At 43.4% G+C, this 23,761-nt stretch overlaps 1 protein-coding gene across 11 annotated transcripts in view; it reads right to left on the bottom strand.

Moving 5' to 3' along the window:
* MYO9A (myosin IXA) overlaps positions 1-23,761 on the bottom strand; it is a 178,996-nt gene that overhangs the window by 4,117 nt on the left and 151,118 nt on the right. For 6 of the 11 annotated variants that reach the window (XM_078621208.1, XM_078621214.1, XM_078621227.1 and 3 more), the window contains 15 exons: positions 22,076-23,734; positions 21,009-21,105; positions 19,054-19,242; positions 16,143-16,333; positions 13,854-14,023; positions 13,059-13,291; positions 11,123-11,230; positions 9,404-9,598; positions 8,522-8,569; positions 6,752-6,863; positions 4,133-4,212; positions 3,291-3,483; positions 1,108-1,236; positions 843-948; positions 270-401 (listed from right to left, as the gene is read on the bottom strand). In XM_078621208.1, the coding sequence (XP_078477334.1) occupies positions 270-401; positions 843-948; positions 1,108-1,236; positions 3,291-3,483; positions 4,133-4,212; positions 6,752-6,863; positions 8,522-8,569; positions 9,404-9,598; positions 11,123-11,230; positions 13,059-13,291; positions 13,854-14,023; positions 16,143-16,333; positions 19,054-19,242; positions 21,009-21,105; positions 22,076-23,734 (3,642 nt within the window). The remainder of the gene's footprint in view (positions 1-269; positions 402-842; positions 949-1,107; positions 1,237-3,290; positions 3,484-4,132; positions 4,213-6,751; positions 6,864-8,521; positions 8,570-9,403; positions 9,599-11,122; positions 11,231-13,058; positions 13,292-13,853; positions 14,024-16,142; positions 16,334-19,053; positions 19,243-21,008; positions 21,106-22,075; positions 23,735-23,761) is intronic. The other 5 variants (XM_078621230.1, XM_078621210.1, XM_078621243.1 and 2 more) reach the window with 5 other exon arrangements.

Genomic DNA, 23,761 nt, shown 5'->3' with positions numbered 1-23,761 from the left:
ACCCATAAACCATTGAACACATGTACAGGAGAAGAAAAGCTACAAAAACAAACTGTTTCTATAGCTCTGGCTTTCCTTTAAAGCTCTGCTATGAATGCCCTCTGGGGACGTCCACCACAGCTCTTATCCAGTGCACACTGCACCACGAGGAGTTTAAGTGGCATCCGCCTCCGACAGCGCTCCCCAGCGTCCTCAAATCTAAACACGTAAATCCTGCAGCCACCCCTCGCGCCGTGGCACGCCAGAGCGTGAGTGTGCCGCAGCCTTACTGGGTGGTCTGGCCAATGTCCCTCATACTCTGCAGGGGGTCCGTCGTGTCGGGCGGCCGCAGAATGCATGGCGCGAAGACGATGGCCAAGGCGTTGCACGACATCCGGTTTGTATCCTCGTACTGGGCGATCCTACAGGGTGGACACGCACGCACACACACTCACAGCTTGGTTCGGGCACGAACCTCAACTTTCCGCAACTCCAGGAACACAGTTTCTTTGCGGCTTAAAGACGCCTTTGTTGTCTGGCCAGGTGGCACTTTGGGCAGGGCACAGCAATCATCTCACAGTCCAAACTGTGCGAGTTCAAATCCCGGTTGAAGGTCAGCCCAGCCCACCTTACCGCTGGGGTTATTAAGATAAGCATTAACATTACTCTCCTTTTGCGGCATCCCACAGTGATTGGCTCCCGTTATCGCAAAGTGTAATTTACACCAAATTCTCACGAGCCCCAAATGAGTGCCACCCAACCGCATGTTTGAGCAGGGAGATGCTCTGGCTTGCTGCTATACCCCCTAAAGAGAGGGGTGTAGTACGGACGGAGCAGGAAAGGACAGAATCACTGTGGAGGACCTGACGAGGTGGAAGATGATCCTCTCCAGAGTGCTGTAGTTGACGCTTGGCAATTGTCCAATTATAGAGTAAACCGCTTTGATTTTCTCCTTCTTCTCTTGCACGCCTGTGGAAGCAAGACACAGCAGTCAAGCAAGGACCTCGACTGCGTGGAAAGAAACCCTCACAACACACGATCAATTCGTGTACAAACTGTAACAGACTTAACATGTGGAAGCCAAGATGCAACTTGTAAAGCCACAGTGGGGTTAACGTTATCACGTACTGACGGCACGGAGGAATTCATCGTAGAGGTCAAAGGTCATGAGAGGCACGGGCAACTCCCGCAGCCACTGCTTGAGCACACTGCCGATGACGTGCACCTGGTAGTCATCCAGGTTCACGCTGTTCACGTCTGGACACGGGCAAGACACACGGGGGGTTAAACCACAGTCAGCGTGTTTACACATGTGTACTGCAGCACATTATCATCAAGTGTGCTGTATGTATCCAATTAATTATACTCTAATTAATGTGATACAAGGCCATTGAGGTGTGACACTGAATTAATTTTGCCAAGGAGACGTTGCATAATTGTAGCTATATTGGAAGCTACTTTTTTTGTTAATACCACAGGGTACTATTGATAAAAAATATATAACTGCATAAATATGCATATATAGTTTATAGCAAATAGAAGCTCACGACTTTCAGTTGTAACATGTGGACATTCAAATTATGAGCTTCTATAGTGAAGTAATGATCATAAAACCAGCCACCAATCCCAGCAGGCCCCCAAGGAAAGGGAATGGAGGCTGGAAGGTAAGCACGGTGTGACTCACTCTACTAACAATTCAGGGTCGTGATTAATTTCAGAATTGATCCTTCATATCTTTTATTTTGTCTTATATGTATTGTTTCAATTTTGTTCAGTCTCATAAAATGTTGAATTTCTTTCATGCACCGTATGTCGCCAACGTTGCTAATCAGAGGTGCGGGGAAAAACAACAAACTAAACACAAAAAGTAGTTCTAAAGAAATGAGTCTTCAATCTAGATTTTAAAGTGCATAGCTCCAGTGGTTTCCTAATATCGGAAGGAAGAGCATTACAGACAGCTGCATAAGCGCATCTGAAAGCGCACAATACAGTGACCGTCTTTGTTCGATAAGACTATTGGTAGTTACTATATTCATACGAATAAGCTTAACAAAACGAGAGTTTGTCTTCAAAATCATTGTATTTTTTAAAAAGTGGGTCGCTGCAAGTTGCCCAAGTCACACTTGACCACATTTAGGATTCTCACAATTTAGTGCAAATATCTGAACTCTTCAACAGCCGAGTGAATGTTAACGACTGAGGATCCTAACATCCACAGGCGGACGCACGGCCCCCTCGTTTAATTAACGACACAATGTGAATATGTGGTATTTAGGATTTTATAGTGGCAGAAAATTGTTTTTTTTTGCAAAACAAATCGTGTTCACTTCCCAAAAGATACTCTGCTATGGAAATCCACAAAAAATGTCTATGTCTGAAACTATGGACTTGATGTGAATTGCTCACCAGTGAGTAAATTATACATTTGGATATTCAGTTCGATATCTTATCAAGCACAATTAAATCTTGAGCATTCACCTAATATTAGTTATCATATCGGATGTCTTTATAACATTTCGTAAAGCTGCAACAGTCAAGATTCCAGAACTTGTTTAAAGTGTGGCCGTGTTTTGTTTAGACAAATGAGACTCCAACTGGAACAATCAGATGAACCACTCATTTCTTGTTTTGCTTTTCAGTTCTGGGTCATTTCATGTTATTTTCACAAAATGCATGCCATGTACCGAATTGCTGTTATCACAGCCACAACAAATATTTGTTTTATCAAGCGCTGAGATGAAGCATATTTAATTGCCAAAAGAAATCCTCCAAGGCACACTGCGTTTAACCCGTCGCCGCTTGGTGCGAGGACAATGTCTTCATATAATAAACAGTCCATATTCGTACTGCCACAACCTAGCACACTTGGCCGTGGTTATTATTCTTCTTCATTGCAATTATTATGAAAGATGTGGCCATTAGCTCTTATACTGCAAAAGCGTGAAGGTGAAATAATTCATGAAACCGATTGCAAGTAAAAGGCACTTGTATGCCAACCATGAAATAAGTTACTTGAACTTATCAATTTGCTATAATAGCCCATATATATTATTTATCTTACTTTCCGAATGATATATCTTGCACTGAGGCACATGGCAACCAATTTTCTATGAAACCACTGAGAAATCAACGAACACTGGGGAACATCCCATCAACAATATCACAAGCCTTCACCTGGTATCTGTCACAGGTCTATCTCACACAACCGCTGGACTGTGCTCATCTCAATCAAGTGCTCTTACCCTGCCTGATGAATATAAGAAGTCACAGCCGAGTTCATTTCGTGTAAACGAATGCAATTGGGCAATTACCATTGTCAAGTTGCTGACGCAGCTCCTTGACTTTGGTGTTGGCGCCTGACTTGCGGTAGATGCCCTCTGTGTAAAGGCCGTGGATTTCGATGTAGTTGAGCAGCTTCTCCAGCAGGAAAGGCACGCTCCGATCAGGGCCGGTCAACCGGAACAGGTCAACGGCAAACTGCTTTCCTGTCATGTCCCCACCGGCCTGTAAATGGTAACGCACGCGGCATCAGATAAAGCAGCATTTCTTATACTTCATTGTTTATTTTTTACCAGGTAAGGCCCACTGAGCTATTTAGCTATTTTTCACAAGTGACCTGGCTACAAATTATAGGTCAACAAAATGGCTTTCACGTGGAAATGTATAGCAGCCAAATACTCTAAAGTGCATGTTTCTAATTGTGAAGGGAAAAACCGGAGGACCCGAAGAAAAATCCACGCGATCACGGGGAAAACATACAAACTCAAAATATACAGAAGGCTTCGTCGGGATCGAACCCACATCCTCCTGTATACCAGGCCACTGGCGCCCTCTACATCCACATGCCTCTGCACATTGTCGGCGTCATCTTCATCACCAGCAAATGTTTATCCACTGCTGGATGATGGCTTCTCCATGCCATTGCCATCCCTCATCATCCTGGGATGCCACAATTCATCTCAATCCTGGACATGAACTGATCTCATCATCGTACACTCGGGATTCCATGTTGTACGTGTCTTCATTTAACATCTTAATTTTGGTGATTTTTGTCAGCAAATGAAGTGCTTTTTTTGTACAAAGCCCACCTTTGAAATGTTTTTCTTAAATACAGATGAGCTCTTTGCAGATAAAATATATTCATAAAACACACCTTTTTGTTTGCGTTGTAATATCCCGTACACCTCCTGGTTGTTGATGAGTAGCATTTCTTGTGGCACGCAAACTTGCAAGCTGAAAACACAAACGGAACACAACGGAATAATATTTTAATCTACGTAATGTAATCTCTCCATCTGATGACGACCGATTGTGTTGCGATCGAAACGTCGTGAGTTTTTGGTTTTTATAAAAAAAGATACATTTTTTCTTTTATTATTTTCTATCTACGTGACTTTACCGAAAGAACCAAAGAAAATGTGTAGGCGTTTGCGGTTGATTGGAAAATGCAACATGATACAAAATATCCCCAATCATCTACATTAGCAAATAATAAAGTGGGTTAGAGTTTGGCAATGACCATGACAAGAAAACACTGCAGTCAATAAAAGCAGTACGAATGCGAATAGTTCCCTGTGGAGGCCTACCGAAAGATACAAGATTGCCAACACCGATTAGCACTGTTGGCTACGTACGGTGCGAAAGCAGTTCGACAGACATACATACAACTTGTACAGCTCAGCTGACAAACAGCCTGGCCCTTTCTCCCGCTGGTGTCTATCCTCACAGCTCGTGTTACAAAACGTAACTCAAACGACATCTCCCTAGGTGTTCACAACTCAATTCCGAGAGCAAAACTGCTCTTTCAATCCCAATGTGTGCAGGACCCCATCATCCAAAACAAATGCAATGATAATCCAGCATTATTAAATCCACTGGTTAGAAACCCCTGGGCTCCCTCCAACCAACATCCCTGACCTCCCATTCCTCTGCCCTTTTTTCCCCTAGCTCTCTTCACTTTTCCACTCCACATCATCCCACCAACCCCTCACTCACCCCCCCTGGCTCCTCCTAAACAGCCCACACTCTGCTATGGTAGTGGCCACTAGGTTGAGGCACACAGCAGCCGTTCATATTATTCAGTGCAGGCAAATTTAGCAGAAACATTTCCCAGACCATCCAGTATTTGTACATTGTTTCTTGAGTCTGATTTCTCAGCATATTCTAAACAAAACATATGCATGGCTGGACCAACAACTCTACGTTGTTGTAACATAGACCACCACCCTATCCAGTCTCTATACACATGCATATTAACACATACATAATTATATTTTATGAAAGTCACTTCATGTTTTTATGTACCCGTATACATAGATGCAGAGGTAAGGAAAAATAAAATTAGGCCACAGTATTAACTCAAAATGGGTTTGGTTTATGTGTTGGCAGAAATAAGTGGCAGCCTGATTTTCTATGGAAAAACAAATTGGTATTAATTCAGAGTAATTCAGTAGGCAAATATAGACCACAACTGCCTTTGAGCCAACATTAGGCACAAAGGCCCTCGCGGTCTCATTAAATGCGTTCATCAGAAACAAAGAGACACTGGCATTCCTCAGCGGAATTTTATGTACGTGAGTCAAGGTCAAAGTGTCCCACGTTCAAAGGAGCATTGGGCATTGGGCGGCATTTGTCTCTGTTTGGCAGCTTCCAGCTAGTGGAGAGAATTCCAAATTACCAACGTGGAAGGGCCACTCTGTTCACAGGATAACTGCTCACTTCTAACAAAATGGTACTCATTTTGTCCCCCTCAAAGGGGCTGTAATAACCCCCAGCAAGCAATTGAACAAGCAACTCCTGATTTTGAGTTCAGTGCTCTGATTCAGGACCACACAGGCTAATCTGAGCAAGTTAGACAACATTTCGGCCACAGATTTCTACCCAAACATGTATCGACTGGCAGAAAAAACCTCCATCGTGGCAAATCTCGGTGTATTGGAACAAGAACAACACAAGAAACAAAGCAACAATACGATTTAGACACAATTGATACAATTACAATCATTAAGTCAGCCAAAAGAATGTCAATGTTTGACAGTTCGGAAGGTTTCCATGATAACCAAACATGAGGAATAAAAGTACATATGAAATGAGAAAATGCTTATACGGGCCATCTGACTTGTTTCAACATATATACTGAAACATGCCAGACAATTCTAATGGTGTACACAAAACCTTGAAATCAGAAATAAGCCTACCCACCACTCCCCCAGCTGTCCTTCCTCGGCTTCTCTCCAAAGCCTCGTCTTCCTCCTCCTGCCCGTTTATCTGATCCCTTCCTCCCTCCCTCCTTCCCTCCAACTGCCTCTCTCTCCCTCACCCTCCCAGACACACTGGAGGTCATGAGCTCCATAAGTCACCGTTTCAACATTTTAGTGTCTCATGTAAACTAACAGCTGTTCAAATACAGAGGGGAATACACTATCAACAATGATTTATACGTTTTCCTCCCTTTGTAACATTTTAAGGTCAATATGACCGCAAGGCCTACATGACCTTAACGTCTACGATCTTAAAATATTGTAAGGAATCTCGAAATGGCTTCTTCTTGAATTAACTACCTCCACAGAACCTCATTGTGGGATTACAATGCCATTAAATTGCAATGACTAGAAACAAGAGTTGTACCTTTCAAAGAAACGTCTTGTTTTAACGTTATTCTCGCATAAAGTCCACAACTATTGTACCGAGTTCGTTGGGCTTGCTGTGGGGCTTGAGAGGCACACTGTACCCGCAGTGTTATTACAAACTTGGCTGGATTGGAGGCACCCACCTCGGCAGACGTATCCACGATCCATGATCCAAATGCGAGTAGCGCACGCCTCGCAGAACGATGGGATGTTGAACTGCACCGTACGGAATTGATGGCCGTTATGCTCCACCACCTGGTCCAATGGGCAGCACAAGCGCAGGCACGGACGGGTAAGCTACGGCCACCGCCACAAGCAGAGCCGAAATTCACAAACTAAAATACAAACTCCATCTGAAGCATGACTGGTTCCCTTCCATGAGACTTCTCTCACAACACAGCATGGGACACTATGAGATCTCTTTTACCAGTGGCAAAATATAATGGTAGGTTTTTACCCTTTTAACTGGTACAAAACTGACACCTTTATTCAAGGCATCATGTTTGCAATGACCACAACACAAGTAGTCAATAAAGCAAACAAAATAAGCAACTCTGATAAGGATAATAATATGCACTGTCCTTGAAGTTGATTGGCCCACACCCGAGACGGCTTTCTTTAGAGCCTAGTCCCCATTGGTGTAGGGCCAGATGACACCAGAAGGCGTACAACTCAAAAACAGTGCAATATCAGAGTATTGAGAGTTCGGGGTAAACATTTACACTATGAGATCTCTTTTACCAGTGGCAAAATATAATGGTAGGTTTTTACCCTTTTAACTGGTACTTCTTTTTGTTTGCTTTATTGACTACTTGTGTTGTGGTCATTGCAAACATGATGCCTTGAATAAAGGTGTCAGTTTTGTACCAGTTAAAAGGGTAAAAACCTACCATTATATTTTGCCACTGGTAAAAGAGATCTCATAGTGTAAATGTTTACCCCGAACTCTCAATACTCTGATATTGCACTGTTTTTGAGTTGTACGCCTTCTGGTGTCATCTGGCCCTACACCAATGGGGACTAGGCTCTAAAGAAAGCCGTCTCGGGTGTGGGCCAATCAACTTCAAGGACAGTGCATATTATTATCCTTATCAGAGTTGCTTCTTTTTGTTTGCTTTATTGACTACTTGTGTTGTGGTCATTGCAAACATGATGCCTTGAATAAAGGTGTCAGTTTTGTACCAGTTAAAAGGGTAAAAACCTACCATTACAGCATGGGACATTAGAGACAGTGGTGTTCCATCTGTGTTTGCTGCATGAAAACGCAGTGTTGTTGTAATAGCATTGCAGGTCTGGGACAATTAATGACGAGTGAATTTAAAGATACTTGCATAAGCAACATCAAGAGTCAACGTGTGCCTCCATATTCAACAGAGCATCAGGTGGTGCTCCTCTCGATATATATGTATATATATTCCGAAGTCAATGAGGAAAAATCTGTATTCATATGGCACGGACCAGTATACATCCAAAGGTTAAAACCACCGCTGGGTTCGTTAAAAAAGTTCTACTTTATTGACCCAGGAGAGATGAGTGGGCTGCGTCAACACAAAACTGGGATTTTAGCCATCAGCCTTCTGACTGTGAATCTTGGTCTGCTGCCACAGCACCACGTGGCCAAATGCACATGAGCTTTTCCCCCTCCTCCTCCCAAAGTAGTTTTGACACTTGTGTGGAACAGATGGTCTCTACTCACATGTCATCGCCTCGGGCCCTGATAGCCTCAAGAGGTATTGGAGCTGGTGATGATGTAATGCTCCCACCACAGCTATGGGCTGATGAGGACCCGACACATTTAAATAATATACAACACCCTAACCATGAGGCCGATGATCATCAGCAAAGGTCATTATCTCGCAGATATTTACCAAAATAAAGGCCCCACAACACTCTTTGTAACACTGAACACTTACGCCATCAGATTCTTTCTTCCTTTTCTTTTTCCTTTCGTTCTTGGGAGCCTGAATGAGAAACCCAACACGCGGTAACGATTTCATTACTCCACTCGCCACATGCGCAATGAACACTCGGGGCAGGGGGGGTGGCGAATATCTATACCCACAACACACATCACAAATACACACACTTTAAAAAATAATTTCCAAAGTTACTTATTTACAATGCAAAAACAATGCGGTTTTGTATCCAAAACCACGTTTATGGATACAAAAATATGACTATGTTAATTATTCAAAATTAATTTAACCGTAAATATATTTTTTAAAAAGCCGAATTAACATACCATCATAACTGCATTGTACAAAACAATTTATCAAATAAATGTACATATAATGTAATATGGGAAATAAAAGTCGACATTACAAATCATTTTTATAAACAACTGTACAACATCACATCATCTCGATTGCATTAAACATCATCACCAAAACTACCAATGAGAAGTTATATTTTTAACATTTGCAATGACAAGTCATTACCATCTTGTCCATGACAAACGGCATCCAAAATACGTCTGCTCTTGCAAGCATTGCAACAAGATCATTTAATTGAAAAAATATCAAACATCTTAATTTAATGAAATTTAATGAAGAGTCAGGCTAGTTGGCTGACAGTGACTAGACTGGCTGTTGTTCAATGCTGACGATTCAAGCCGAGTAAAAATAACAGAGGCTATGCGGGTCAAAAATAATAAGATATGTGAGATTTAATAATTTTTTTCAAAAATCTAAAAGGTTTGGAAATTAATCCGCAAGGTTTACGTGTGGAGTCACCTTTGCATACACAAATAAAGAGCCACAAACGGCAGAACAATGGCAGAGAGTATCGGCTGTTACCTTGGTGACATTGGAGTCGTCCAGGGCCTGGCACTTGCCCATGAACTGCACCATGAACCCACTGAATAGGTTGATGCACACGTTGTTGATCTGCATTTTGTCCGTGACGTACGGTCTTTGCCGCACCGTCTTGTCCAGAACTTGCTCAAAGTTGCTGATGAGGTCTTTGTGCCGCATGCAGATATCTTCATTGTACTGTGTAAAGAGGGTGAAGAGTAAGCCCATTAAGTGATGCCTTTTACAGCTTGGAAAAACCATCAATAACTACTGCATCAACTCGTCAAAGTCCTCATTTCAGCAGGGAGACACTCAACGTGCCACCATTTCTTATTGCAACAGCAGAATGAGTTTCAGGAGTAAATGTTTATTTTGTTAAATTACTCTTTGGTTCTTTCGGTAAAGTCACGTAGAAATAAAATAAATGTAATAATAGAATACGACGTTTCGATTACAACACAAGCAACCGTCATCAGGTAGAACTAAATTTGAGAGAAAGACAAAACACAGACACGGAGACACACAGACAGACACACAAGCAGATAGAGACAACACAGAGACACACAGAGAGACACACACCATAGACACACAGAGACTTTACCGAAAAAACCAAAGAGTAATTCCTGCAGTCACGAAAGCTTCAAATCAAGTTTGTTAAATTAGTTTCCAAATGCAAGATTCTGGCTGAGACACTGACACGTAGTGACTTGCTTTTAATAAATACATCACTGCGTCTTTAAATATCACTTTCAAGGAGGTAAAATGAGATGGCAGCAATGGGAATCAAACGAACTCACTGGCAAGCAGACTTATCATGAGGCAGTTCAGTTTTGGAATACTTGAGCTCAATAATGTCTGGATGCAGTTATCAAAACGAATTATGTTAGAACCGGCACAGCTACAACTGTCAATTCAAGGTTTCCATCAATAATATGTATAAACAAGTACTTGCATATCATTACGCAATCACACTGAAATGTAGGTAATGATAAAATGTGCATATATTTATCAAAAATATTTTAAGTTAAAATAAATGTAAAAATTGGATGCTTTGATATGATCATATATTAATGAATAAAGTACATGTTTGGCTAAAATCACACGCAATATGTTTAGAAGATTAATGTTATAATTTATGTAAACCACAATGTTTTAATTTCAGTAGATGTGCAATGCTCATCAATGCATAACACAAGTTTAAAATTTAACAAAATTCTGATTTAAGAATTACACGCGACTGATAAATGCACGTTTATGGGTGGTCCTTCACTAAACATTGCTTTGTTACCTTTTAAACAAAAAATGAGCAAAACAAACCTGGCACGAATGCCGCATCAAGCAAGAAACATCTCGTTATTATTCAGAGAGAGACGAGAGAGAGAGGAGACGATCCTTAAAGCATAGTTCCACAATTACCTTAACAATTACAAAATTACACCTTCCAACGTAACCATCGACCATGGAGGCCAAGGGTAAGATAATGCCGGGCTCTAAAGAGGACCACAGATTATGTTTTGCTGTCATCCATCCTTCCAGTCGAAAAGGCATCAGCACCCTTCTCTGGTTACTGGGTATCCTGGTCCCAGTAGGTTGAGAGAACGACGGTCCTAGTGCAGCCCCCATGCTCATTACCACGGTGATAATTGCTGCTGTCTGAGCTACAACAAAAAAAAGGGGCTGAGGCGTGGTGGTGCTTGCACCGTCCTCTGATGCAATACTTACAAAGGTCACCCGCGTGTTGGTCTGTTCAAGATTCTTACGGAACTCCTTCAAAGCCTCCTTGAAAATTCCATCGATGTTTTTGCCATCATCAGGTAGCAGATCATTAATCTGTCGATTTGACATCGTTGACAGGTGATGAAGACAACACAATGCAAGGTCATACACATTCTCACCTGCATTGAGAATTGAGAATGACCGACAGTGTTCAGTAGTCAGAACAATGTTTGGAAAAACAATTAATGTCCTTAAGTAAAGTAACCCAAGTGGTAGTGGATGGTAGGCCTGCAAAGTTATATTTGTTAATCACTGCAACAGTATTTTCTAATCAAACACAGCACTCATTCTTCACTTTTCATACAGAGCTATTTAAGTGACTCGTCACCAGGAAAGTTTTCATCCTTACATAAATATGACCATTATATCATGCAAATATTGCATTGATTAAGGAACCAAGTGAATACAATTCTTATTAGTGAAACAAAGGTCTATAAACACAACATTCGACCAAACATGGTTTAATTTATTGTGGTGTGGTGCTTAACATTGCAGTCTCTCAGCTGCCTGCTGATTATTGGCATAAATACACCGATAGTTTTTAGATAATGCTGTGAACTTTCTGACTGGTGAACCAGATGAAGCTTTGTACAAGCACCCGTTCAAAGGGACAGGTTTTACTGGGGGAACTGCCATGGATGGCAACATTTTCGTTGCTGTACCGACGAAAGCTATCAAAAAGTGTCAAATGCATGTAAGAAAGTCACTGATACTCTTCAGCCCGTTGTCAGCCCACTGCCGGATGAAGGTCTTCCCATGCCGTTTCATTCATGCGGGTTGTTTAAAGATACTTTGCCACGCTGCTCAGTCATGATGGAGTTAAGGAAACCAACTTAGGTTACCAGGTTCATGGCGAAGTGCACCCAGCACTGCGTGGCACTGCTTCCGCCCTTTCGTGTTTACCCTCAGGCTATCCAGCTTTCCTTCTACTGCCACTCTTACGGCTTCAGCTATCAGGACGCAAAGCAGATACATTTGCATCTGGAAGCATGTTTCCACGCTCTTGTGTTTTTGCCATTCAGAACATCTCTTGGAGGATGTGTATGTTTTGGAAAGGTTTTGTGTGTGGCCTAGCAAAAGCCTCATAACTGGCAATTTATGGTCACAAGATGAAACTTCTTAGAGTTGTTAAATGACTTAATGTAAGTTCTCCCCAACAGCTACACGATGCTGTGTTTGCAGCTCATTGTCAAGTCCGCTGCAGACATCTGATGTTCACATTATCTTGATGCTTTCGCCTTACATGCTGTGTAGCAGGAAAACACAATTTTGGGTACAAAAGCAGCAGGTGGTGTGTTCAGGGCCTGATGTGTAGGTAGTTTACAGGGTGGGGAGGGAGGGTACAGGCAAGATGTATATACCATGCTGTGATTCGGTGCAAACAAAAGTGGAAAAGTGATCTCAACCTGTTCCACCTTAATATAAGAGACGGCAATATGCAAATGTGGCAGATTTTTACTTTGATTTTCATTGTAACTTTTCACCTAAACTGGAATTTAACTCATAATCTCCCCCTTCAGTGTCGTCGTGGTGGCAAGATGTTATATCCCTCGCCTGGTATGCAGGAAGTCGTGGGTTCGATCCCGACCCTAATGTATGTATATTTGGAGTTTGCATGTCTCTGTCCCCATGGTCGCATGGATTTTTAAACGGTTCCTTCGGTTTTTCCCTCCACATTTCGAAACATGCGTTTAGATTATATGATTGCGACTATAAATTCCTACATGTGATAAGCCACTTCAATGAGCCATCATGCGAGGCCAGGTTGCCTCTGCAGCTCAGTGGGCTTCACCTTTGAACATAAGAGTTTACTCAAGTAATGCCTTGGCCTCAATGAAACCTCTGAAAGATTGAAACTTTACAGTGGGAAATTAATTGGTACCTTGCCCTGGAGGAAACCGATCATCTGCTTGAGGTTGTCGTGTGACGAGATGACCTGTGCATCTGAGTGTTTGCTCTGCGCGGATGAGCTGAGTAAGTTGCTGATCTTGATGCTTTTCCTTCGTTGCACTTTCGGCTGCACAGGAGCAGCGGGGGCAGGAGGCTGCGGCGGCCTCTGCTCCGCCGTGGGTTTTGTTAAATCCTCAGACTTGGCACCACCGTGCTCATGCCATTCTGAAAAAACGAAACACATGGGCGCGCACACCCCTTTTATTCTTATTGTTACTCGGCTTGTTAACCCAGAAGGGCCTCACTGAGTCAGATGACTCGTTTTCACACTAGGGGGGCGATTATTGCAATGTACAGTAATACCCCAATTTACATCTCCCCTTGGTACATCGGTTCACAATGACGTCATCACTTTATTAATACCACCAACTGATTTGTGGTCGCGTCAACCCCATGCTTACGTCGCTGACAGCATCATCCACCCTTTCTCGTATCCGTCGCCTCAGCCTTCGCCTCCAACCTACCTTGTACACGAACTACTTTGCAATGCACATGAAGAAATATACTGTATTGTAAAGTAGAATAGACTATTTACGTACAGTATGTGGTCGATTTGGAAAAACTGCTTTGATTTACGTCGTTTCTAAAAGCGTCGTCGCACTTTTCAGGAACACATCCCCAGCGTAAACCGTGGTATTATTGTACTACTGTACATTCAATGCAATTCAGACATTACATCTTCACCACTGGTTCTGCCAGTGCTGGTGCTTAGGCCGGCGGGAACTACCTTGTCTGCTGCCCATGGTGGATTCCATGGAGTGGAATTCCCGTGACTGGACGTCTCGCCTTGGCGCCTCCTCCTGCTCCGTCGCTTGCAAAAGGCTTTCTTTAGAAACCTTCTTCTCCACTTTCATCTTCTGCCCAAATCCCCACCGCTTGGTTCGCACTGGGCTCACTCTGCATAGGTGAAGGCAACAGTTAGCAACAAAACAATGCTCATTGCTGAAATAAACGGCGACTATAGCACTGCTGACGAAGTTTGTAAATAATCAGCACTTAAGTGAAGTGTCCACTGTCTTTGGTTCTTTCGGTAAAGTCACGTAGAAGGGAAATAATAAAATAATAAAAATATAAAACAATCAAAATCTCTCAAATTTGAATTTTCTTGCTGTGGTTTTGACACCTGATGATGATTGCTTGTGTTGCAATCGAAACGTCGTGAGAATTTTTTTAAAATATATTTTTATTATTTTATTGTTTCCCTTCTACGTGACTTTACCGAAAGAACCAAGAATATGAATCCCTGCAGTCACGAAAGCTTCAAATCAAGATTGAAGTGTCCACTGTCTGTGATCAATTAGACACAGAAGGCCACGTGATACCCATGTCAACAGCAGACCACAGTGTATGCAGCTGTTTTGGTAAAAATCCCACATTTTAAATTACCTTAACTAAACGAGAAATGCCAGAGTAAATTGTGATGCTCACTTATCTAGATAAACTGTGTTTTGGCTGAATGTCTTGCAAAGAATGACTGAATTACTTTACCAATATACACGTTATTGTTATAGTAACTAGGGTCAAGGGATTCTACAGCAAGACAACGTTTTGGTCTACTCTTTTAGTTTATTTTACAGGATTCCTTCTAAGTATGTTGAACTACTTTTGCACCGTACGTAGCCAACCATGCTAATCGGAGATGTGGGGGAAGGACAATAAACTAAACACAAACGCCGTTTAAAAAAAAAAAAGAGATTTCTAGATTTAAAAGTGCATAGCTTCAGTGGTTTCCTAATATCGGAAGTAAACGCATTCCAGACAGCTGCAGAAGCGCATCAGAAAGCGTGCGACACGGTGAGCGTCTTTGTTCGATGGCTAACCAAAAGCCGCTGTGAGGATGACCGGAGTTCGCGTGATGGTTTATATTCCTTGGGGGGGATGGGTTTGAGTTTGAAGTAAGATAGACAACAAGAAGTTTGCTATTTGAAAGAATATCATAACTCTTAATTGGTAACCCCATATCAGAATCTGTGTATTAGAATAACAAACCGAAATTAGTCCAGTAATGAGCATTTAATAACTACATGCATTATAAAAAACACTTGTATTGTCAAAAGAACTACTAGATCTGTGAGTACAGATGGATAAAAGAAAAGAAAATTAAAATAATGTGACTGCCTACAATAAAACTAGCAATAATCAACCCGCAAACACATTTAAGCAACGTGACATTATTGGTGAGAAAATTAACACATTTATACTCAAAAGGCATTTAAATTATTTAAACAAGTACGTTTGCATTTGAACGTAGCAAATTACCATAATAATCTTGAATGGAGATGTAGCTGGGGGAGGTGGTAAAATGAAGCAAACTAATTCAGCACTTTAGAGATTCTGAATTCAAACCCAAGACTCTGCATTAATGCTCAAAGCCTTCACATATTGCGCTTTGGCATTGAATTCAGCCAAGCCATGGCACAAGGCGCTTACTCGGCAGTTACAGGCCAAGTCACCTACTCGTCTACACGGCTAACAAGGCATGTAGTCTAACAGTGGAGGACGATTATGCAAATGTTTTATGATAAATTCCAGGTTTTGCTTGAATACGCGTAGCTCTGCTGATATGGAACATTCTGTACCGTATTATCTGCACTTGGTTTCCTTGTTCTTTATATACAAAATTGGGGGTGCATCTTATAATCTGGTGCGTGTATGTGCAACCAGATTTGTCCAACTTAATCCACACCTAGCCCAAATTTGGAGTGTGTCTTACTTTCCGAAGCATCCTATAATTCAGAAAATAGTTAGAGAAAACAAATTGTTTGAGTTACTTCTGGAGGCAAAATGAATAAGAAAACGTTCTACCAATTTTTTTTTACAGAAAGGCGGATGTTTAAGAGTCACAGACTTAAGCTAAAGCCACAGACATGAGTCCATTCCAAAACAAGAGGCATACAGTCATACCTCGGTATACGACCGCTTTGGAATACGTAGAATTTGGTATACGTCATTTTCGGTATAAGTCCTACTTTCTGGAACGAATTAACGACGTATACCGAGGTACCACTGTACTTACGTGTCCTGAGCAGAGGGGGGCTTGGGGACTGTGGTGGATGATGTCAGAGATGTGGGCTTAGTCGTGGCATCATCAGGAGGCCAGGATAACTGCACTGCCCCTTCCCCAGCCCGGGCAAAGCGCTCATCCCACTCCACCGGCAGACCCCACCCCGGGCGCTTGTTGCTCTCTGGAGCCGTGGTCTTCTCCCGCTGTGGAAAACGGGAGCACGGTGAGAACCGCGCCGGTCACCACGGGCAACGGCGCCACAAACAAACACAGGTGAATCACTCGTGGAGAAGCAAGGCGGCACAAGCGCACGTTATATTGGGCAAAAGCGTGAAAGCAAGAGAGTCTCAGAGGCCACCCGCTCTGTGACAAACCAAGCGTGCAGTAGTGAGCAAAGAGCAAACGGTGTGCGCTGTATACTGGAGGCACGGGGCGAGGTGATAGGGCGTCGGGCGGGAGCATTCCGTTGACGAATGAAAACTCCTTCACACTTGTATTGAATATAAGGGAATCAAATACATTTCTGGAATGGTAACCCTACTTGTTTCCCTGAAACAAAGTAAACCAAAGGATGAGTCGTGGGTATATACTACTGACAAATGCTGACCGGGTTTTATCCAAGTAAAAGTTGAACAAAAATGCTGACAAGCCAAAACTACAATTTTCCCAAATGCAACCATGTTTCACACTCATCCCCTCCACTTCGTATGATAATTTCACGTATTAGAGCTTGAGAAAAAGCACCTTAAGCATTGTAACAATTAAAGTCCAAAACAGCAGCCAATGTATTTAGTGGTACTCATATGATTACCATAAACAAATTTGACAAGTTGGAAAGTGGAAAAAAAAATCTACTTACCTAAACTACCACTCCTCATTAAGACACGAGAATTCTAAACAAACTGGACTATTAGAAATTTGGTTTGCCATGCTGGAACCATTCAGATGAGGTCATTGCAACGCTACGGGAAATCAACAGACCCACCAAGGAAGCAGATTTAGTTCGCATTGTGTTTGATCTGGATGAACAGAAGCATAATCAAAGTAAGTAGCCCTAAAATAAATACTGTGGAGATTCGTTAAGCATGTAATTATTCACCCCTCCACAAGAATTTCCACGATTTTGAGTAATGATTCGGTTCAAGAACCAATGCCATTGTTTCATTGTTACCCTCATTGGTAAAGTTTTCCACTTGTTCTGCATGATATTTGCATGGTCTTATTCACTTCATTGGTTTAAATGCACCATTGGCAAACCATTTTTTAAAACTATTAATTGTGTGCATCATGAGCATAATAATTTATTTGAATCGGTGAATCCTTACATGATCAACATGGATTATTACTTCACAAATGTCCTGAAGTGTGGGCAGACACCCCTGATTACACACTCGAATGCTTTTACTGAGAAGCAAATCACAGAGGAAAAGCAGGTAAGGCACAAAGTGGCGTTGTGTGGAATGGGTGGGCGTATACTGCTATGGCAACAGACAGGAGTGGTTAGTAAGCATCTAAATGGGAACAATACATGTCCACATGGCAGCATCTGTAAAAGGGCTAATGTTAGTATCATAGACATCACAGGACTAGGCAGGGCATGCTCTGAGTGAACTCTTTGCATTAATAAATAATTGTGGCAGCCACCTTAGTGACGGGCAGGTCTTTCTTTTTACGTGGGTGCATGGTGAGTGGTGGCCTAACGGTTAACGCACAGCGCTACAATTGTGTGATATGTGAATCAGGCCCAGACCTTCCCCATATGGTGTGATGTGAGATGTCAGCACTTTGGAAGACAAAGACGGATAGGTGTGGTACTGGCAAGAATGCCTCCACGTCCCATTACAGTTTTAAAAGATGCTCAATAACAGTATGTCATCAGTTTAAGGATGAATTTGAGTGGGAATTGTCTTTTAAAGCCAAAATGTTGCGATAAAGAGATTTTCAAATTAGTTTCACAAACATCAGCCTTACATTTTAAACCGTAGATTTATGCACGATTCAAGTTAAATAACCGAATTGTTTAATGGTTGGGTGTATAAAAAGTAAATATATGCTGTGTGGATAATTCTAAGTGCGGTATTCAACATCTTTTGGCTGCACCTTGTGTATACAAAAGCGTACGTGGAACATCAGTGCATGCTGGGAGCAGTGTGGGTTCATGTGAACATATCCTGCCACCCACGGATATAAACGAGCCTCTCATGAGGAGTTTCATTTACTCAGAACAGTCATGCCCTATGTAGTCCTCCTGTGGCTCTGGTTAGTCAAAACAACAACACTGCAGGCAGCAGGGACACCCAAGATTGTATGAAGGATTTGGTCAATGACTCATGTTCTGATTGCCATATTGAAACCAAAATTCAATGTCTTTGTCAACTGTTTTCATTGTAATATTGTCCTATTAACAATTAACATTTAGTTAAATGCGAAGTTCTCTTCGGAACCAAAAGACATTGGATCACAACTTTAAATGATCACACATTGAATGAACATAATTACATTTATATTGAATTGATATTAGGTAACAGGTGAAAATAGACTTTTGCACAAAAATAGCTGCTTATTAGAAACTGATTAAAAAAACTTGTCATCATTAATATATCAGATTTAATTATGTGTTTACATATGCAATTGTCAAACGTATAAACGATTGACCATTTCAATTATCGTTATTAATATTTTAAATTAAATTTTACTCAAAATTTAATTGATGGCAAACTGGAATATCTGCATTTGATGATCGCAAATGTACATTATGTTCATTATGCTTCTTAGTAAACATTTCAAGAGATTCGCTTTGAAACCACTGACGTTGACGTCATGCAGCCAAATTTAGCGATCAATTTGACGAAACGGGTTTCACGGGCAGAAAAGGCAAAACAATCTTGGGAGCACAAGCTGGACCCAACAGCTCGCGCATTACCATGGCCACTGCCGTGAGCTCAGCGCCCCTGTCCTGTAAGGAAAGGGCCTTATGAGGGAGCTGCGCGGGGCTCGCGGGTGAGATGGGCTCATCCTCGTCGCTGGCGGCCTCCGCTGACTGCCGCACTAGAAAGTCTGAGCGCGTGTACGCGAGGCGACGCTTGCGCTGGTTAGCGCCAGCCTTCCTATCCTGCTCCGGTCCGACACGTCACACGAGCAAAGCACGCGGAGGCGTCCGTCATGCAAGCGCCACCCACACGAGGCCGGCCGCGGCGCGCCCTGCAAACGCGCGCCCCCACCGGGGCCCGCGGATCCACAAGCACCTGAGGCTGACAGCACTTTGAAGCGACACGCAAGCAGCACATGTACTTTACATATTCTAACATACATGTTGGTACACACATACATGTTTGCACTTTTACACTTGTAACTGCAAAGCATGGTTAATTAAAAAAAAAAGTATATGTTTAAAAACGTGCACTTTGACGCAAATGTATGGTGCATGTCAACGTAAAAAACGGTATTATTTTAATCGCTGATAGAAAACTGTACTCAGCAGTGCAGCCCGCGTCCTCTGCTGTGTTTGTTGGTGGTTTGCGTTGGTGGAATTGCCATGTCAATTCAACATTCGTGTCAGCAGGAAACCGCCTACACTGCACTGTAAAATGTTTCATATGAACGTAAACATACCGGGAACGGCCAACTGGGTGAAATGTAGAGTCTTTCTCCCATGAACAAAATAACTCACACTATGAATATGAACACATGCAACGAACAGCAACAATTTACTCAATTCACGTAAATCCTCAAAATATATATCAGATATTATTAGTATTCATTAGATTTTCATTCGAATGTGCGAATTAAGCTAAAGCGAGCAATGAGGTAGCACTCGTATCTATTGGCACCCTTGAGATGTAGTGTGGAAATTCCATATTCCCATGGTGGGGGCATGTCTCCTCATTGGAGCACCACTCTCACAAAGTATGAATTATTTTATTAACCCTCTAGGGATGACAAGTTATAGTTGATTTAGAGTGACGGCCGGGATTTTAAATCTGGCCAAATTGCTGCAAGGGTGTGTAGCAGTAACGATGGACACTGAAATCACAACGCTCACCACAAATCACTTCCACTTGCGTGGAACCAGCCTCGCAGCTAATTGGGCACTCACACCGACATGCATCGTATACTCAACGTGTCCGATTAGCACGCTCGTCGACGTACGCTGCGAAAGAAGTTCAACATGCATACGTACAACACAGCCCGCACGCTGCGTGTGTGTACTCTAGGTGTGTGCACAATGCATCCCCTGCAGCAATGTGCGATTCATTTTGACGATTCAGGGTCACAATTTAATTCAAGAATCTACCTTTTGTCTCATTTTACGGCCTCATTTGTATTCCCTCATTTTTACAGTGTTGTATGATCCAGTAGCATCACGGTTACGTGATCAAATCATTTGAATATTATTTGCGCAAACAGCTAATAATCGATTGTTTCAAACGCAATTCGATGCGTGTATCGAGAGCATAACAATCGATTTTTATTCTAAAATCCATGCATTGTTACACGCCTAATACACCACATACACGCCTAATACATTACATAGCACGGTTGGCTATGTACGGTGCAAAAGAAGCTCAACACATACATACACATCATATCGATAACAGCAAAGCAGTCCAACGTACATATAGCATTCACATTGCTTGCAGTCTACTCACACCAGCATGCACCACTGCAGCATGCACTCACGCCAGCATGCACGGTGTGTGTGCGTGTGTGTAAATGTGTTGTGTGTATGTGCAGCGCGTGCCACCGAACACGCAAACAGCAAACGTGTGCATAAAAAATCCATGGGAAACGACCGCCCGCCCGCCCGCCCGCTCGCCCGCCCACCCACCCGTCCACCCGCCCGCCGTCAGAGCCCAGCACGCCTCCTGAGTAAATCACCTCATCGCTCTTATTGCCAACCTCGGGGGACGTTGGTGGCGAGAGGGGGTCGCGAGATTCCCTTTGTCTGTCCGCCTCGGCACGGCCTTCCAGGCTGCTGCCCACAAAACGAGACAAAACCCACCATTAGCGTCGCGCTGCCATGGGCTGGCCAATGGAGCACATACATTTGCATTATTGTTCCACAGTTAATCCTTCCAATTATCTGTAATATTAATAATGTTAGAGCTTCACGATAACAAATGCAGAATAACACACGTAGGAACACAATGAAGAACGAAAATGTTGCGATGTGACAAATCTAAACGTAACTTTATTTTTAAAATGTCGCGTTAAAATAAATCAGAGCCTTAACATCGTGCCGGTGCAAAATGCGCAAAGATACAAATTTTCAAAACATTCATTACTACAACCCAGATCTATCAATCTCAGAGATGTCTATGATAGTGGTGATATCATCACTCATTGGTGCACGTGTATTGACAACTGTAGATGCATACAACACCAAATGCATTTACCCAAACCACTCAGCCAACTTGATGTGTGGAAAACTTCACAAAGAAAATTATGCTCTTCCATTTTAGAATCATTATTAGGTGCCAAGTATTGACCAACACCATCGTGGAACTCCTTTTCCCTGCTCAAGTCGAAACTCAAGAATTGCTCTTCTGAACTGCCTACCTCCGATTAGCACGGTTGGCTATGTACAGTGCGAAATAAGTTCTACATACATACAACTGTATCGTCACCTAAAAGCGTCTTACAAATCACCTTGCCATGCGGTAGTCTCATCCTGTCTGCCCTGTTAGTCTCCCATGCGCCCTTCTTGCAGAGCATCTTGAGATATGGTCGCATTTAAGCATGATAAATCCAAACTGCAACGTAACCAAGCACATTTTTTGGCAGCAAGGCAAGCTGTACTCACATCCAAAACGTGCTTGTATCAGAAGTTGTCATTGATCTGCCAACACCACCCCCCCTCCCATCGGTGTAATGTAAGCATGTGTTGTTTTTATTAGAAATGTCTTCACACGAGGTGTGCTTATATCTGGCTTCTACTGTATTACCTTTCCCGGGATCCCTCCGACGGGTCCACATCCTCAGCCACTCCGCTGTCCAACGACTCCATGAGCACTGCGCCCTCCCCCACTCGCCTGGGCGAGAGCTGCTGATTTTCCTGCCTCCAGCGCTGCGCCTTCTCGCGCAATCGATCGGGGTGGTCCGTGTTGTAGTTGTACACGCGTCGCAGGTTGCCGCTGGGCAACGTGCGGCTCTCGAAGCTGCCGCTGACGCGGGCGCTGTGCGACCGCTGGATCCCACAGCTGCCGGGCGTGAGGAGCGGCTGGGAGTAATCGCCCCCTTCCGACGACAGCAAGCTGTCCGTTGGCACGAGAGGCAGGAGAGAACCAGAGACACTGCGCTGGCCCATGCTGCCGCCGGCCAGCAATTTTTCCAAAGGTCCGGGGGGCGAGAGAGGAGCAGGTTTTCCCTGGTAAAAGAATCCGTCGTCGAAGTTCTGCTGCGAATTGCTCTTCTCGAGCTTGGGGCGGAACCTCTGTCCTTGCTGGCGAACCATCATCTCACCGCGCCGCTCCAGATCGAGACGCTCGCTCTTGAGAGCTTCTCGTTGCTGGCGTATCAGAGTCATCATCTGATGCTCATCTTTGTCCTGCTGCCTCTTCTGCTGCTTCCCCTGCATTGCTCGGTTCCGCTCCTCCAATTTCTGTAGCAAATTGGTCGTCGGCCGCCCCTCGTCAAAGACTTTGTCTTCGGGGCTTCTTACACTCGTGTCTGCAGACGCTGAAGCTTTGGGGGCATCTGCGGTGGAAGGTGTCTCCATTTTGAGCCCTTCTTTATGACCATCTTGTTTGATCCTTGAGAGAGCGCTTGTCGGCGAGCGTGTGCTCTGCTTACCGATATCTCTTTGCTCTTCATAAGGTGTTGGACTGGATGTCTTTTCTGCCTGGCCAATGGACTGTTCCGTAATGTCAAACTTGGAAGAACTTTCCGAGTCCGGTGTGCCGAGGACCAATTTTGAAGGAGTGACTGGACTCGAAGCTGCTGACATTCCTCTCACGGCAACTTCCCCAGCTTTCTGCTCAGGAGCAATGGTGTCCACATCTTTCCGGAAGCCAGCTCTGCTCAAAATCCTGCTCGGGCTGAGTTGATCGCTGCTGGCACTACGTTTCGAAGCCGAAGGTGGAGAAGTTGGAGTTGGAATGTCGGACGTAGGGAACGTTTCACCTTCGGACGTCGGCGTCACGCTGGGCAAGGTGTCTCCGGAACGCTGCCGTGCATACCCCAGGGAGTAGTCGGCCTGCTCAAGCTCACGCTGGCGGCGGCTCAGCCTCTTGGCCCTCACCTGGGACTGCTTCTCCAAAGGCAGTGACTTTGGGCGATCGCGCATCGACACCGCGGTCTTGGACTCCCCGACGTTCTCGTCTTCAATGCTGCTCGAGGAACTGGCCCTGAGTAAATCGTCCCTCGAAGGGTCGACAACTTTGTCCGTGAGTTCTGTTGAACTCCCTCCCTTGGCAAACAAGCGACCTTCGTCTTCTGGGGTAGTCGTACCTAGGGTCTTCTCCAAATGCTTGCGGTCGTCTTCTGTTTGAGCATTTCTGGTCTCCAATCGCTTGGTCCACTTTTCCTGACTGGCTTTCACCCTATCGGTATTATGTTGCCTCTTGATGTCCTCCTTTTTGTTTTGTTCAAGGAGCATTTTATATCTAAAAAAGACACGCAGATATGTAGTC

This window comes from Lampetra planeri, chromosome 3 (assembly GCF_965212315.1).
Source record: "Lampetra planeri chromosome 3, kcLamPlan1.2.h2, whole genome shotgun sequence".
Lineage (NCBI taxonomy): Eukaryota > Metazoa > Chordata > Hyperoartia > Petromyzontiformes > Petromyzontidae > Lampetra > Lampetra planeri.
This window is presented reverse-complemented; position numbering and strand designations above follow the sequence as displayed.